General features: G+C 46.3%; 1 protein-coding gene across 3 annotated transcripts in view; it reads left to right on the top strand.

Moving 5' to 3' along the window:
• Nucleotides 1-16108, top strand: part of LOC110524992 (sushi, nidogen and EGF-like domain-containing protein 1) — a 155577-nt gene that overhangs the window by 31575 nt on the left and 107894 nt on the right. For all 3 annotated transcript variants that reach the window (XM_090233026.1, XM_090233064.1, XM_090233100.1), the window contains 3 exons: nt 4194-4481; nt 6198-6338; nt 12505-12667. In XM_090233026.1, coding sequence (XP_090089152.1) covers nt 4194-4481; nt 6198-6338; nt 12505-12667 — 592 coding nt within the window. The remainder of the gene's footprint in view (nt 1-4193; nt 4482-6197; nt 6339-12504; nt 12668-16108) is intronic.

The raw sequence follows: 16108 nt of genomic DNA, 5'->3' as shown, positions 1-16108 counted from the left end.
AATATCATTCTATTGTTTGAGGAGAGTGCACAGTTTTTAACAAACTTTGCACATACACTGAAAAAAAAAAAAAAAATCTATATTGCACCTGTGCTGGAATAATACATTATGGCCTTTCTCTGATGGTACAAAAATTATACATGTGTTGACTCTGTGCCCCACCCCCCGCCTCCGGTCTTGGGTGTTGACTAGGACTCAATTTGCTCCGGTCTTGGGTGTTGACTAGCTCCCCCCCCCCCCCCCCCCCCCCCCCCCCCCCCAGGCTTGGTCTTGAACTTTAGGTGGTCTCGAACACAACATTTGTATCAAATCCTTGGCAGGTCACTGTAAGACCAGACCCAGACCTCTGTGTGTGTGTGTGTGCGTCATGACTTCGGGCAGGTGTGTGTGTGTGTGCGGGGGGGGGATGGGGGGGGGGGGGGGTCATAACCTGGTTTTCTCAGCTGCTGCCTGCCATGCCATCTGAATGAACAAAGACACTGTCTGTTCCAAACATGAGGAAGTGGATACAGTACATCTGCTCAAAGAGTCTACCAATGTTCCCTCTAAGCTCGTTATGGCGCACCGAAGTTCACTCTAGAGTTTCCCCCGTTAGTTAACACTATCAACGTTTCCCTTTATCATGGGGACTCGTGATCGACTCAACGCAATACTAGCCACTTTCATTGCAACAAAAACTAACTCTGCAAGACTTCGTATGCAAAAACTAACTATGCAACAGATTTTGTTGTAGGCAGAGTGCATCAGAGTAGGATTCTATTGCATTGACAGGCACAACCCATTCTCTACGCCGACCGGTGCACAATAACCTATCACAGCTGCAGTAGGCCTATATGCAAATAGATCATTGCCATATATGGATCTGTGCCATTGACTTTGAACTGGACTGTGTTTACAGCATGAGCGGTCCTGAGTAGATGTGCTTGTTTTGAGATCAAAATGTTCACTTTTGTTCTTTGCTAGTTAGTGAGTTATTAGCCCAGTTATAGCTAATTTCTAGACAGAAATGTGAGAGTGATTGCTTCCGACAAGAGCACAAAGAGCATTTCTTTGAAAAACGAGTAAAGAGCTTTTTATATATATTTCATTTTATTTTTCCATTTATGATGTTTTTTTAACCCCTTCTCTTCGGAGGACAAATATCTTCATTTGTTTTTTACAGGTTTTTTACTTTTACACATAATAATAATACATTTAACAAACATAAACTCTTTAATCCCACCCTCTCAGCCCATCCCACCTATCACCATAGACCACCCTCTCAGCCCATCCCACCTATCACCATAGACCACCCTCTCAGCCCATCCCACCTATCACCATAGACCACCCTCTCAGCCCATCCCACCTATCACCATAGACCACCTTCTCAGCCCATCCCATCTATCACCATAGACCACCCCCTCAGCCCATCCCACCTATCACCATAGACCACCCTCTCAGCCCATCCCACCTATCACCATAGACCACCCCCTCAGCCCATCCCACCTATCACCATAGACCACCCTCTCAGCCCATCCCATCTATCACCATAGACCACCCTCTCAGCCCATCCCACCTATCACCATAGACCATCCTCTCAGCCCATCCCACCTATCACCATAGACCACCCTCTCAGCCCATCCCACCTATCACCATAGACCACCCTCTCAGCCCATCCCATCTATCACCATAGACCACCCTCTCAGCCCATCCCACCTATCACCATAGGCCACCCTCTCAGCCCATCCCATCTATCACCATAGACCACCCTCTCAGCCCATCCCACCTATCACCATAGACCACCCCCTCAGCCCATCCAATCTATCACCATAGACCATCCTCTCAGCCCATCCCACCTATCACCATAGACCACCTTCTCAGCCCATCCCACCTATCACCATAGACCACCCCCTCAGCCCATCCCATCTATCACCATAGACTACCCTCTCAGCCCATCCCACCTATCACCATAGACCACCCTCTCAGCCCATCCCACTTATCACCATAGACCACCCCCTCAGCCCACCCCATCTATCACCATAGACCACCCCCTGAGCCCATCCCACCTATCACCATAGACCACCCTCTCAGCCCATCTCACCTATCACCATAGACCACCCCCTCAGCCCATCCCACCTATCACCATAGACCACCCTCTCAGCCCATCCCACCTATCACTATAGACCAGCCCCTCAGCCCCTCAGCCCATCCCACCTATCACCATAGACCACCCCCTCAGCCCATCCCACCTATCACCATAGACCACCCCCTCAGCCCATCCCACCTATCACCATAGACCACCCTCTCAGCACATCCCATCTATCACCATAGACCATCCTCTCAGCCCATCCCACCTATCACTATAGACCAGCCCCTCAGCCCCTCAGCCCATCCCACCTATCACCATAGACCACCCCCTCAGCCCATCCCACCTATCACCATAGACCACCCCCTCAGCCCATCCCACCTATCACCATAGACCACCCTCTCAGCACATCCCATCTATCACCATAGACCATCCTCTCAGCCCATCCCATCTATCACCATAGACCACCCTCTCAGCCCATCCCATCTATCACCATAGACCACCCTCTCAGCCCATCCCATCTATCACCTTAGACCACCCTCTCAGCCCATCCCATCTATCACCATAGACCACCCTCTCAGCACATCCCATCTATCACCATAGACCACCCTCTCAGCACATCCCATCTATCACCATAGACCACCCTATCAGCCCATCCCATCTATCACCCTAGACCACCCTCTCAGCCCATCCCATCTATCACCATAGACCACCCTCTCAGCCCATCCCATCTATCACCATAGACCACCCTCTCAGCCCATCCCATCTATCACCATAGACCACCCTCTCAGCCCATCCCATCTATCACCATAGACCACCCTCTCAGCCCATCCCATCTATCACCATAGACCACCCTCTCAGCCCATCCCATCTATCACCATAGACCACCCTCTCAGCCCATCCCATCTATCACCATAGACCACCCTCTCAGCCCATCCCATCTATCACCATAGACCACCCTCTCAGCCCATCCCATCTATCACCATAGACCACCCTCTCAGCCCATCCCATCTATCACCATAGACCTCGTTTGGTTTCCATGTGCCATATATTTTTAAATTGTGCTGTGATGTTTTACAAAATTTTTGAATCTTTCTAATCCACAGATTGTGAGCTAAAGATCTGTGTCTCTGTGTATATAACCATGTTATTACCTGGTACTCCCTGTATATAACCACGTAATTACCTGGTACTCCCTGTATATAACCATGTTATTACCTGATACTCCCTGTATATAGCCATGTTATTACCTGGTACTCCCTGTATATAGCCATGTTATTACCTGGTACTCCCTGTATATAGCCATGTTATTACCTGGTACTCCCTGTATATAGCCATGTTATTACCTGGTACTCCCTGTATATAGCCATGTTATTACCTGGTACTCCCCGTATATAGCCATGTTATTACCTGGTACTCCCCGTATATAGCCATGTTATTACCTGGTACTCCCTGTATATAGCCATGTTATTACCTGGTACTCCCCGTATCCAGCCATGTTATTACCTGGTACTCCCCGTATATAGCCATGTTATTACCTGGTACTCCCTGTATATAACCATGTTATTACCTGGTACTCCCTGTATATAGCCATGTTATTACCTGGTACTCCCTGTATATAGCCATGTTATTACCTGGTACTCCCCGTATCCAGCCATGTTATTACCTGGTACTCCCCGTATCCAGCCATGTTATTACCTGGTACTCCCCATATATAGCCATGTTATTACCTGATACTCCCTGTATATAGCCATGTTATTACCTGGTACTTCCTGTATATAACCATGTTATTACCTGATACTCCCTGTATATAGCCATGTTATTACCTGGTACTTCCTGTATATAGCCATGTTATTACCTGGTACTCCCTGTATATAACCATGTTATTACCTGGTACTTCTTGTATATAACCATGTTATTACCTGGTACTCTCTGTATATAACCATGTTATTACCTGGTACTGTGTATAACCATGTTATTACCTGGTACTGTGTATAACCATGTTATTACCTGGTACTCTCTGTACATAGCCATGTTATTACCTGGTACTCCCTGTGTGTGGCCATGTTTACCCATTTTGAAACAATGCTAACCTTACCTTCTTCTCTTTTCCTCTCCTCCCCAACAGGTAAACAACAACGGCCTGGTCTCGTTCCTCAGAGAGGTGTCTCAATTCACACCTGTATCGTTTCCCATCGCCGGAGACCGGAGAGTTGTGGCGGCGTTCTGGGCTGACGTGGACAACAGGCGGGCGGGGCAGGTCTTTTACCGGGAGAGTAAAGACCCGTCTGTCCTCCTGAGGGCCACAGCTGACGTCAGACGACACTTCTCTGAGTTCCCAGAGTTCAGTGCGACGTGGATCCTCATCTCAACGTGGCACAAAGTCACCTTCTTTGGAGGAAGTGACATCACACCGGTTAGGATTCTCAACCAATTAAATACATACAGTGCCTTGCGAAAGTATTCGGCCCCCTTGAACTTTGCGACCTTTTGACACATTTCAGGCTTCAAACATAAAGATATAAAACTGTATTTTTTTGTGAAGAATCAACAACAAGTGGGACACAATCATGAAGTGGAACGACATTTATTGGATATTTCAAACTTTTTTAACAAATCAAAAACTGAAAAATTGGGCGTGCAAAATTATTCAGCCCCCTTAAGTTAATACTTTGTAGCGCCACCTTTTGCTACGATTACAGCTGTAAGTCGCTTGGGGTATGTCTCTATCAGTTTTGCACATCGAGAGACTGACATTTTTTCCCATTCCTCCTTGCAAAACAGCTCGAGCTCAGTGAGGTTGGATGGAGAGCATTTGTGAACAGCAGTTTTCAGTTATTTCCACAGATTCTCGATTGGATTCAGGTCTGGACTTTGACTTGGCCATTCTAACACCTGGATATGTTTATTTTTGAACCATTCCATTGTAGATTTTGCTTTATGTTTTGGATCATTGTCTTGTTGGAAGACAAATCTCCGTCCCAGTCTCAGGTCTTTTGCAGACTCCATCAGGTTTTCTTCCAGAATGGTCATGTATTTGGCTCCATCCATCTTCCCATCAATTTTACCCATCTTCCCTGTCCCTGCTGAAGAAAAGCAGGCCCAAACCATGATGCTGCCACCACCATGTTTGACAGTGGGGATGGTGTGTTCAGGGTGATGAGCTGTGTTGCTTTTACGCCAAACATAACGTTTTGCATTGTTGCCAAAAAGTTCAATTTTGGTTTCATCTGACCAGAGCACATTCTTCCACATGTTTGATGTGTCTCCCAGGTTGCTTGTGGCAAACTTTAAACAACACTTTTTATGGATATCTTTAAGAAATGGCTTTCTTCTTGCCACTCTTCCATAAAGGCCAGATTTGTGCAATATACGACTGATTGTTGTCCTATGGACAGAGTCTCCCACCTCAGCTGTAGATCTCTGCAGTTCATCCAGAGTGATCATGGGCCTCTTGGCTCCATCTCTGATCAGTCTTCTCCTTGTATGAGCTGAAAGTTTAGAGGGACGGCCAGGTCTTGGTAGATTTGCAGTGGTCTGATACTCCTTCCATTTCAATATTATCGCTTGCACAGTGCTCCTTGGGATGCTTAAAGCTTGGGAAATATTTTTGTATCCAAATCCGGCTTTAAACTTCTTCACAACAGTATCTCGGACCTGCCTGGTATGTTCCTTGTTCTTCATGATGCTCTCTTATCTTCTAACGGACCTCTGAGACTATCACAGTGCAGGTACATTTATACGGAGACTTGATTACACACAGGTGGATTGTATTTATCATCATTAGTCATTTAGGTCAACATTGGATCATTCAGAGATCCTCACTGAACTTCTGGAGAGAGTTTGCTGCACTGAAAGGGGCTGAATAATTTTGCACGCCCAATTTTTCAGTTTTTGATTTGTTAAAAAAGTTTGAAATATCCAATAAATGTCGTTCCACTTCATGATTGTGTCCCACTTGTTGATGAATCTTCACAAAAAAATACAGTTTTATATCTTTATGTTTGAAGCCTGAAATGTGGCAAAAGGTCGCAAAGTTCAAGGGGGCCGAATACTTTCGCAAGGCACTGTATATCAATCAATCAATCAATGAAAATGTGTACTATACACTGTTGACTACTGTTCTCTGCAGGTGAATACGTTCCAAGTCATACTGATCACCAACGGAGAGGTATCCTTCACCATCTTCCAGTATCATGAGATCACCTGGACCACAGGCATGCACGCCAGCAGTGGAGGAGACCTGGCAGGGCTAGGAGGCATCGCTGCACAGGTAGGGTCACAGAGAGGTCCTCACAAACCTTGTTTCTAGGTAAGATCACGGAGATGTCCTCACAAACCATGGTTATAGGTAGGATCACGGAGATGTCCTCACAAACCATGGTTATAGGTAGGATCACAGAGATGTCCTCACAAACCGCTTATAGGTGGGATCACAGAGAGGTCCTCACAAACCATGGTTATAGGTAGGATCACAGAGATGTCCTCACAAACCGTTTATAGGTAGGGTCACAGAGAGGTCCTCACAAACCGTTTATAGGTGGGCTCACAGAGAGGTCCTCACAAACCATGTTTTTAGATAGGATCACAGAGATGTCCTCACAAACCGTTTATAGGTAGGATCACAGAGATGTCCTCACAAATCATGGTTATAGGTAGGATCACAGAGATGTCCTCACAAACCATGTTTCTAGGTAAGATCACGGAGATGTCCTCACAAACCGTGTTGATAGGTAGGATCACAGAGAGGTCCTCACAAACCGTTTATAGTTAGGATCACGGAGATGTCCTCACAAACCATGGTTATAGTGTAAGATCACGGAGATGTCCACACAAACCATGGTTATAGTGTAAGATCACGGAGATGTCCTCACAAACCATGTTTATAGGTAGGATCACAGAGAGGTCCTCACAAACCGTTTATAGGTAGGATCACAGAGAGGTCCTCACAAACCGCTTATAGGTAGGATCACAGAGATGTCCTCACAAACCGTTTATAGTTAGGATCACGGAGATGTCCTCACAAACCGTTTATAGGTAGGATCACAGAGATGTCCTCACAAATCGTTTATAGGTAGGATCACAGAGATGTCCTCACAAACCGTTTATAGGTAGAATCACAGAGATGTCCTCACAAACCGTTTATAGGTAGGATCACAGAGATGTCCTCAAAAACCGTTTATAGGTAGGATCACAGAGATGTCCTCACAAACCGTTTATAGGTAGGATCACAGAGATGTCCTCACAAACCGTTTATAGGTAGAATCACAGAGATGTCCTCACAAACCGTTTATAGGTAGGATCACAGAGATGTCCTCACAAAACGTTTATAGGTGGGATCACAGAGATGTCCTCACAAACCGTTTATAGGTGGGATCACAGAGATGTCCTCACAAACCGTTTATAGGTAGGATCACAGAGATGTCCTCACAAACCGTTTATAGGTGGGGTCACAGAGATGTCCTCACAAACCATTATAAATATCTTCATAAACCATAGCTACCTTCCCTGTTTTGTCCTCAGAACAGCCTAAATTCTTCGGGGCATGGACTCTACAAGGTGTTGAAAGTGTTCCCACAGGGATGCTGGTCCATGTTGACTCCAACGCTTCCCACAGTTGTGTCAAGTTGGCTGGATGTCCTTTGGGTGGAGGACAATTCTTGATACACACGGGAAACTGTTGAGTGTGAAAAACACAGCAGCGTTGCAGTTCTTGACACAAACCGGTGCGCCTGTCACCTACTACCATACATACCCTGTTCAAAGGCACTTAAATATTTTGTCTTGTCCATTCACCCTCTGAATGACACACAGACACAATCCATGTCTCAATTGTCTCAAGGCTTAAAAATCCTTCTTTAACCCCGTCTTCCTCCCCCTTCATCTACACTGATTGAAGTGGATTTAACAAGTAACATCAATAGTATTCAACTGGATTCAAGCATTTCGTTACACCCGCAATAACATCTGCAAAATATGTGAATGTGTGTATGTGTATGTGACCAATAAAATGTGATTAATCTGGTCAGTCTATGTCATGGAAAGAGCAGGTGTTCTTAATGTTTTGTATACTCAGTGTTTATGTCTTATCTATATATACATTTGGAAAGCAGGTGTTCTTAATGTTTTGTATACTCAGTGTTTATGTCTTATCTATACATACATTTGGAAAGCAGGTGTTCTTAATGTTTTGTATACTCAGTGTTTATGTCTTATCTATACATACATTTGGAAAGTAGGTGTTCTTAATGTTTTGTATACTCAGTGTTTATGTCTTATCTATACATACATTTGGAAAGTAGGTATTCTTAATGTTTTGTATGCTCAGTTATCTATATATACATTTGGAAAGTTTTCAGACCCCTTGACTTTTTCCAAACGTTTTTTCGTAACATCCTCAACTCTAAAATTGATTACATTTTTTAAACTCCTCATCGATCTACACAAAATAATAATAATGGCAAAGTGAAAACAGTTTTTTTTTTAAATGTTTGCAAATATATTCAGAATAAAAAAACAGAAATACCTTATTTACATTAGTATTCAGACCCTTTGCTATAAGACTCTAAATTGAGCTCAAGTGCGTCCTGTTTCCATTGACCATCCTTGATGTTTCTACAACTTGATTGGAGTCCACCTGGTGGTAAATTCAATTCATTGGACATGATTTGGAAAGGCACACACCTGTCTATATAAGGTCCCACAGTTGACAGTGCATGTCAGCAAAAACCAAGCCATGAGGTTGAAGTTCTGTAGAGCTCCGAGACAGGATCGTGTCGAAGCACAGATCTGGTGAAGGGTATCAAAAAATGACTGCAGCATTGAAGGTCCCCAAGAACACAGCTGCCTCCATCATTCTGAAATGGACGAAGTTTGGAACCACCAAGACACTTCCTAGAGGCCGGCCACCTGGCCAAACTGAGCAATCTGGGGAGAAGGATCATGGTCAGGGAGATGACCAAGAACCCAACGGTCACTATGACGGAGCTCCAGAGTTCCTCTGTGAAGATGGGAGAACCTTCCAGAAGGACAACCATCTCTACAACACTCCACCAATCAGGCCTTTGTGGTAGAGTGGCCAGACGGATGCCACTCCTCAGTAAAAGGCACATGACAGCCCACTTGGAGTTTGCCATAAGCCACCTAAAGACTCTCAGACCATGAGAAACAAGATTCTCTGATCTGATGAAACCAAGATTGAACTCTTTGGCCTGAATGCCAAGCGTCACGTCTGGAGGAAACCTGGCACCATCCCTACGGTGAAGTGTGGTGGTGGCAGCATAATGCCGTGGGGATGTTTTAAAACTTGAATCTGCTTGAAAATCTATGGCAAGACTTGAAAATGGTTGTCAAGCAATGATCAACAACCAATTTGACAGCTTGAAGAATAAATACAAAAAAATGATGTGCAAATATTGTACAGTCCAGGTGTGTAAAGCTCTTAGAGACTTACCCAGAAAGACTCAGCTGTAATCTCTGCCAAAGGCGATTCTAACATGTATTATTGACTCAGTGGTGTGAATAGTTATGTGACTGACCAGGGGAATCCAGGTGAAAGCTATGATCTCTTATTGATGTTACTTGTGTAGATGAAGGGGAGGAAGACGGGGAGGAAGACTTGAGTCAACATGGGCATGTCTCTCCCTGTGGAACGCTTTCGACACCTTGTAGAGTCCACGACCCGACGAATTGAGGGGCTGTTTTGAGGGGGACGGGGGACGGGGGACGGGACGGGGGGGTGTTCCTACTGTTTAGTTTACTCAGTGTTTAGCAGTCTCATGAGGAAACAATAGAATGCTTCACCCGTCGGATTTGAGCCTCTTAGGGGACTTGGAAATTTGAGATTGCGATTTCAGGTTGAATTAAAATTCTCAGACAACATGGCTGGTCATTGAGATCTTACTGTAAGCTTCCTTTGGGACCCTCATACAGGCTTTCCTTTCGCTCTCCGGTGGGAGTTTTCAGCGAGGTGTGTTTAGTAGTGTGTAATTAGAAGTGTATTCAGACAGCTCATAGACCTATAAGGCGATTTAGATTATAAGTATCCCACTTGTTCTAAGGTCGTGACCCTAATGGCGCCCTATATTCCCTATAAAGTGCACTACTTTTGAACAGAGCCTTACGGGCCCTTGGGACACAGATTAAAGAGATTCTCCAGTACTTTCATATGTATTTTTTATGTCAGCAGTTCTGAAAGTTGCGCTCAGAAGCCAAAAGCGTCCCCCGAAAATTGCCTACTAGGTAACATACCCTCTCTCTCTCTCTCTCTCTCGCTCTCTCTCTCTCCCCCATCTCTCTCTCTCTCTCCCATCTCTCTCTCTCTCTCTCTCCCCATCTCTCTTTCTCTCTCTCCCATATCCCATCTCTCTCTCTCTCTCTCTCTCTCCCATCTCTCTCTCTCTCTCTCTCATCTCTTTCTCTCTCTCCCCATCTCTCGCTCTCTATCTTTATCTCTCTGTCCCCATCTTTCTCTCTCTCTTGCCCCATCTCTCTCTCTCTCTCTCTCTCTCTCTCTCTCTCTCTCTCTCTCTCTCTCTCTCGCTTTCTCTCTCTCTCAAGGTCAGCTAGGTGGCTGACCTGGAGTTGCTAGGGGAAAAAAATTAGAGAAAATGTAGGGAGAATCGCACAGCTTCCAGAAAAACAATTGCTTTCAAACTAGGGATTTCATGGCTAACTAAGGTAATACTGTAATTCTGCTTCTAGATGATGCATATATAAACTACACATGGACACATCCAGCCCAAAGCGGGAAGTTGAAAAATAGAAATAGTCGCCAAATGATTCTGAAGAGAGCATGTCTTTAAGGGTGGTCCCTCTTCAGCATCACCCGGAGCATGTCTTTAAGGGTGGTCCCTCTTCAGCATCACCCGGAGCATGTCTTTAAGGGTGGTCCCTCTTCAGCATCACCCGGAGCATGTCTTTAAGGGTGGTCCCTCTTCATCATCACCCGGAGCATGTCTTTAAGGGTGGTCCCTCTTCATCATCACCCGGAGCATGTCTTTAAGGGTGGTCCCTCTTCATCATCACCCGGAGCATGTCTTTAAGGGTGGTCCCTCTTCAGCATCACCCGGAGCATGTCTTTAAGGGTGGTCCCTCTTCATCATCACCCGGAGCATGTCTTTAAGGGTGGTCTCTCTTCAGCATCACCCGGAGCATGTCTTTAAGGGTGGTCTCTTCAGCATCACCCGGAGCATGTCTTTAAGGGTGGTCTCTTCAGCATCACCCGGAGAATGTCTTTAAAGGTGGTATCTCTTCAGTATCACCCGGGACATGTCTTTAAGGGTGGTCTCTCTTCAGCATCACCCGGGACATGTCTTTAAGGGTGGTCTCTCTTCAGCATCACCCGGGACATGTCTTTAAGGGTGGTCTCTCTTCAGCATCACCCGGGACATGTCTTTAAGGTTGGCCTCTCTTCAGCATCACCCGGGACATGACTTTAAGGATGGTCTCTCTTCAGCATCACCCGGGACATGTCTTTAAGGGTGGTCTCTCTTCAGCATCACCCGGGACATGACTTTAAGGGTGGTCTCTCTTCAGCATCACCCGGGACATGTCTTTAAGGGTGGTCTCTCTTCAGCATCACCCGGGACATGTCTTTAAGGGTGGTCTCTCTTCAGCATCACCCGGGACATGTCTTTAAGGGTGGTCTCTCTTCAGCATCACCCGGGACATGTCTTTAAGGGTGGTCTCTCTTCAGCATCACCCGGGACATGTCTTTAAGGGGGGCCTCTCTTCAGCATCACCCGGGACATGTCTTTAAGTGTGGTCTCTCTTCAGCATCACCCGGGACATGTCTTTAAGGGTGGTCTCTCTTCAGCATCACCCGGGACATGTCTTTAAGGGTGGTCTCTCTTCAGGATCACTCTAAACTGTACCTCAGTGTGGTCTCTCTTCAGCATCACTCTAAACTGTAACTCAGTGTGATCTCTCTTCAGCATCACTCTAAACTGTAACTCAGTGTGGTCTCTCTTCAGCATCACTCTAAACTGTAACTCAGTGTGATCTCTCTTCAGCATCACTCTAAACTGTAACTCAGTGTGATCTCTCTTCAGCATCACTCTAAACTGTAACTCAGTGTGATCTCTCTTCAGCATCACTCTAAACTGTAACTCAGTGTGATCTCTCTTCAGCATCACTCTAAACTGTAACTCAGTGTGATCTCTCTTCAGCATCACTCTAAACTGTAACTCAGTGTGGTCTCTCTTCAGGATCACTCTAAACTGTAACTCAGTGTGGTCTCTCTTCAGCATCACTCTAAACTGTAACTCAGTGTGATCTCTCTTCAGCATCACTCTAAACTGTAACTCAGTGTGGTCTCTCTTCAGCATCACTCTAAACTGTAACTCAGTGTGATCTCTCTTCAGCATCACTCTAAACTGTAACTCAGTGTGGTCTCTCTTCAGCATCACTCTAAACTGTAACTCAGTGTCTGCTCCTAGGCAGGTTTTAACGCTGGCGACGGGAAACGCTACTTCAACATCCCGGGGTCTCGTACTGATGATGTCGTGGATGTGGAGGGAACCACTAATGTGGGTTACCCCGGGAGATGGGTGTTCCGGATCGACAATGCCCAGGTGGAGGTGGGCGGATGCAACGACTCCGGTAAGATGGAGGAGGGATATTTAGACATTATGATAAAAATAAAAAATAAAAAATTAAGTGTGTTGTGACGTTGTTAAATGCACTTTAATATAATTGTGAGTTGATTGTGATTTGATTTGACACAACATTTGTCTGATGTACCCTATCCTCCATTGTCTTAGCTGGACTAGCGTATTGTAGGACTGACTCTGCATGGCGTATGGGACTAGGGCTGACTCTGCATGACTTATGGGACTAGGGCTGACTCTGCATGGCGTATGGGACTAGGGTTGACTCTGCGTGACTTATGGGACTAGGACTGACTCTGCATGACTTATGGGACTAGGACTGACTCTGCATGACTTATGGGACTAGGGCTGACTCTGCATGACGTATGGGACTAGGGCTGACTCTGCATGATTTATGGGACTAGGACTGACTCTGCATGATGTATGGGACTAGGGCTGACTCTGCATGACTTATGGGACTAGGACTGACTGCATGACTTATGGGACTAGGACTGACTGCATGATGTATGGGACTAGGGCTGACTCTGCATGACTTATGGGACTAGGACTGACTCTGCATGACTTATGGGACTAGGACTGACTCTGCATGACTTATGGGACTAGGGTTGACTCTGCGTGACTTATGGGACTAGGACTGACTCTGCATGACTTATGGGACTAGGACTGACTCTGCATGACTTATGGGACTAGGGCTGACTCTGCATGACGTATGGGACTAGGGCTGACTCTGCATGATTTATGGGACTAGGACTGACTCTGCATGATGTATGGGACTAGGGCTGACTCTGCATGACTTATGGGACTAGGACTGACTGCATGACTTATGGGACTAGGACTGACTGCATGATGTATGGGACTAGGGCTGACTCTGCATGACTTATGGGACTAGGACTGACTTTGCATGACTTATGGGACTAGGGCTGACTCTGCATGATTTATGGGACTAGGACTGACTGCATGACTTATGCGACTAGGGCTGACTCTGCATGACTTATGGGACTAGGGCTGACTCTGCATGACTTATGGGACTAGGGCTGACTCTGCATGACTTATGGGACTAGGGCTGACTCTGCATGACTTATGGGACTAGGGCTGACTCTGCATGATGTATGGGACTAGGGCTGACTCTGCATGACTTATGGGACTAGGGCTGACTCTGCATGACTTATGGGACTAGGACTGACTCTGCATGACTTATGGGACTAGGGCTGACTCTGCATGACTTATGGGTCTAGGACTGACTCTGCATGATGTATGGGACTAGGGCTGACTCTGCATGACTTATGGGACTAGGGTTGACAATGCATGATTTATGGGACTAGGGCTGACTCTGCATGACTTATGGGACTAGGGCTGACTCTGCATGACTTATGGGACTAGGGCTGACTCTGCATGACTTATGGGACTAGGGCTGACTCTGCATGATTTATGGGACTAGGGCTGACTCTGCATGACTTATGGGACTAGGGCTGACTCTGCATGACTTATGGGACTAGGGCTGACTCTGCATGACTTATGGGACTAGGGCTGACTCTGCATGATTTATGGGACTAGGACTGACTCTGCATGATGTATGGGACTAGGGCTGACTCTGCATGACTTATGGGACTAGGACTGACTGCATGACTTATGGGACTAGGACTGACTGCATGATGTATGGGACTAGGGCTGACTCTGCATGACTTATGGGACTAGGACTGACTCTGCATGACTTATGGGACTAGGGCTGACTCTGCATGACTTATGGGACTAGGACTGACTGCATGACTTATGCGACTAGGGCTGACTCTGCATGACTTATGGGACTAGGGCTGACTCTGCATGACTTATGGGACTAGGGCTGACTCTGCATGACTTATGGGACTAGGGCTGACTCTGCATGATGTATGGGACTAGGGCTGACTCTGCATGACTTATGGGACTAGGGCTGACTCTGCATGACTTATGGGACTAGGACTGACTCTGCATGACTTATGGGACTAGGGCTGACTCTGCATGACTTATGGGTCTAGGACTGACTCTGCATGATGTATGGGACTAGGGCTGACTCTGCATGACTTATGGGACTAGGGTTGACAATGCATGATTTATGGGACTAGGGCTGACTCTGCATGACTTATGGGACTAGGGCTGACTCTGCATGACTTATGGGACTAGGGCTGACTCTGCATGACTTATGGGACTAGGGCTGACTCTGCATGATTTATGGGACTAGGGCTGACTCTGCATGACTTATGGGACTAGGGCTGACTCTGCATGACTTATGGGACTAGGGCTGACTCTGCATGACTTATGGGACTAGGGCTGACTCTGCATGACGTATGGGACTAGGGCTGACTCTGCATGACTTATGGGACTAGGGCTGACTCTGCATGATTTATGGGACTAGGACTGACTCTGCATGATTTATGGGACTAGGACTGACTCTGCATGATGTATGGGACTAGGGCTGACTCTGCATGATGTATGGGACTAGGACTGACTCTGCATGATGTATGGGACTAGGACTGACTCTGCATGATGTATGGGACTAGGACTGACTCTGCATGATGTATGGGACTAGGGCTGACTCTGCATGATGTATGGGACTAGGACTGACTCTGCATGATGTATGGGACTAGGACTGACTCTGCATGATGTATGGGACTAGGACTGACTCTGCATGATGTATGGGACTAGGGCTGACTCTGCATGACTTATGGGACTAGGACTGACTCTGCATTACGTATGGGACTAGGGCTGACGCTGCAAGACTTCTCGCCTCACTAACTAGCTGTTCTATCTCTCCTCCTCACTAACTAGCTGTTATTTTTCTCGTCCTCACTAACTAGCTGTTCTCTCTATTTCCTCCTCACTAACTAGCTGTTCTCTCTCTCTCATCCTCACTAACTAGCTGTTCTCTCTCTCTCCTCCTCACTAACTAGCTGTTCTCTCGCTCTCTCCTCCTCACTAACTAGCTGTTCTCTCTCTCTCTCCTCCTCACTAGCTAGCTGTTCTATCTCTCCTCCTCACTAACTAGCTGTTATATCTCTCCTCCTCACTAACTAGCTGTTCTATCTCTCATCCTCACTAACTAGCTGTTCTATCTCTCCTCCTCACTAACTAGCTGTTCTCTCTCTCCTCCTCACTAACTAGCAGTTCTCTCTCTCTCTCCTCTTCACTAACTAGCTGTTCTATCTCCCCTCCTCACTAACTAGATGTTCTCTCTCTCCTCCTCACTAACTAGCTGTTCTCTCTCTCTCCTCCTCACTAACTAGCTGTTCTCTGTAGGGCTGACTCTGCATGACTTATGTGACAAGGACTCACTCTGCATGGCTTATTGGACTAGAACTGAAAGCTGCATGACTTCTCGCCTCACTAACTAGCTGTTCTATCTCTCCTCCTCACTAACTAGCTGTTCTATCTCTCCTCCTCACTAACTAGCTGTTCTCTC

Source organism: Oncorhynchus mykiss, chromosome 1 (assembly GCF_057628025.1).
Source record: "Oncorhynchus mykiss isolate SJ-2025 chromosome 1, ASM5762802v1, whole genome shotgun sequence".
Taxonomy (NCBI): domain Eukaryota; kingdom Metazoa; phylum Chordata; class Actinopteri; order Salmoniformes; family Salmonidae; genus Oncorhynchus; species Oncorhynchus mykiss.
The sequence above is the reverse complement of the archived record's forward strand: the minus strand, read 5'-3'. Positions and strand labels throughout refer to the sequence as shown.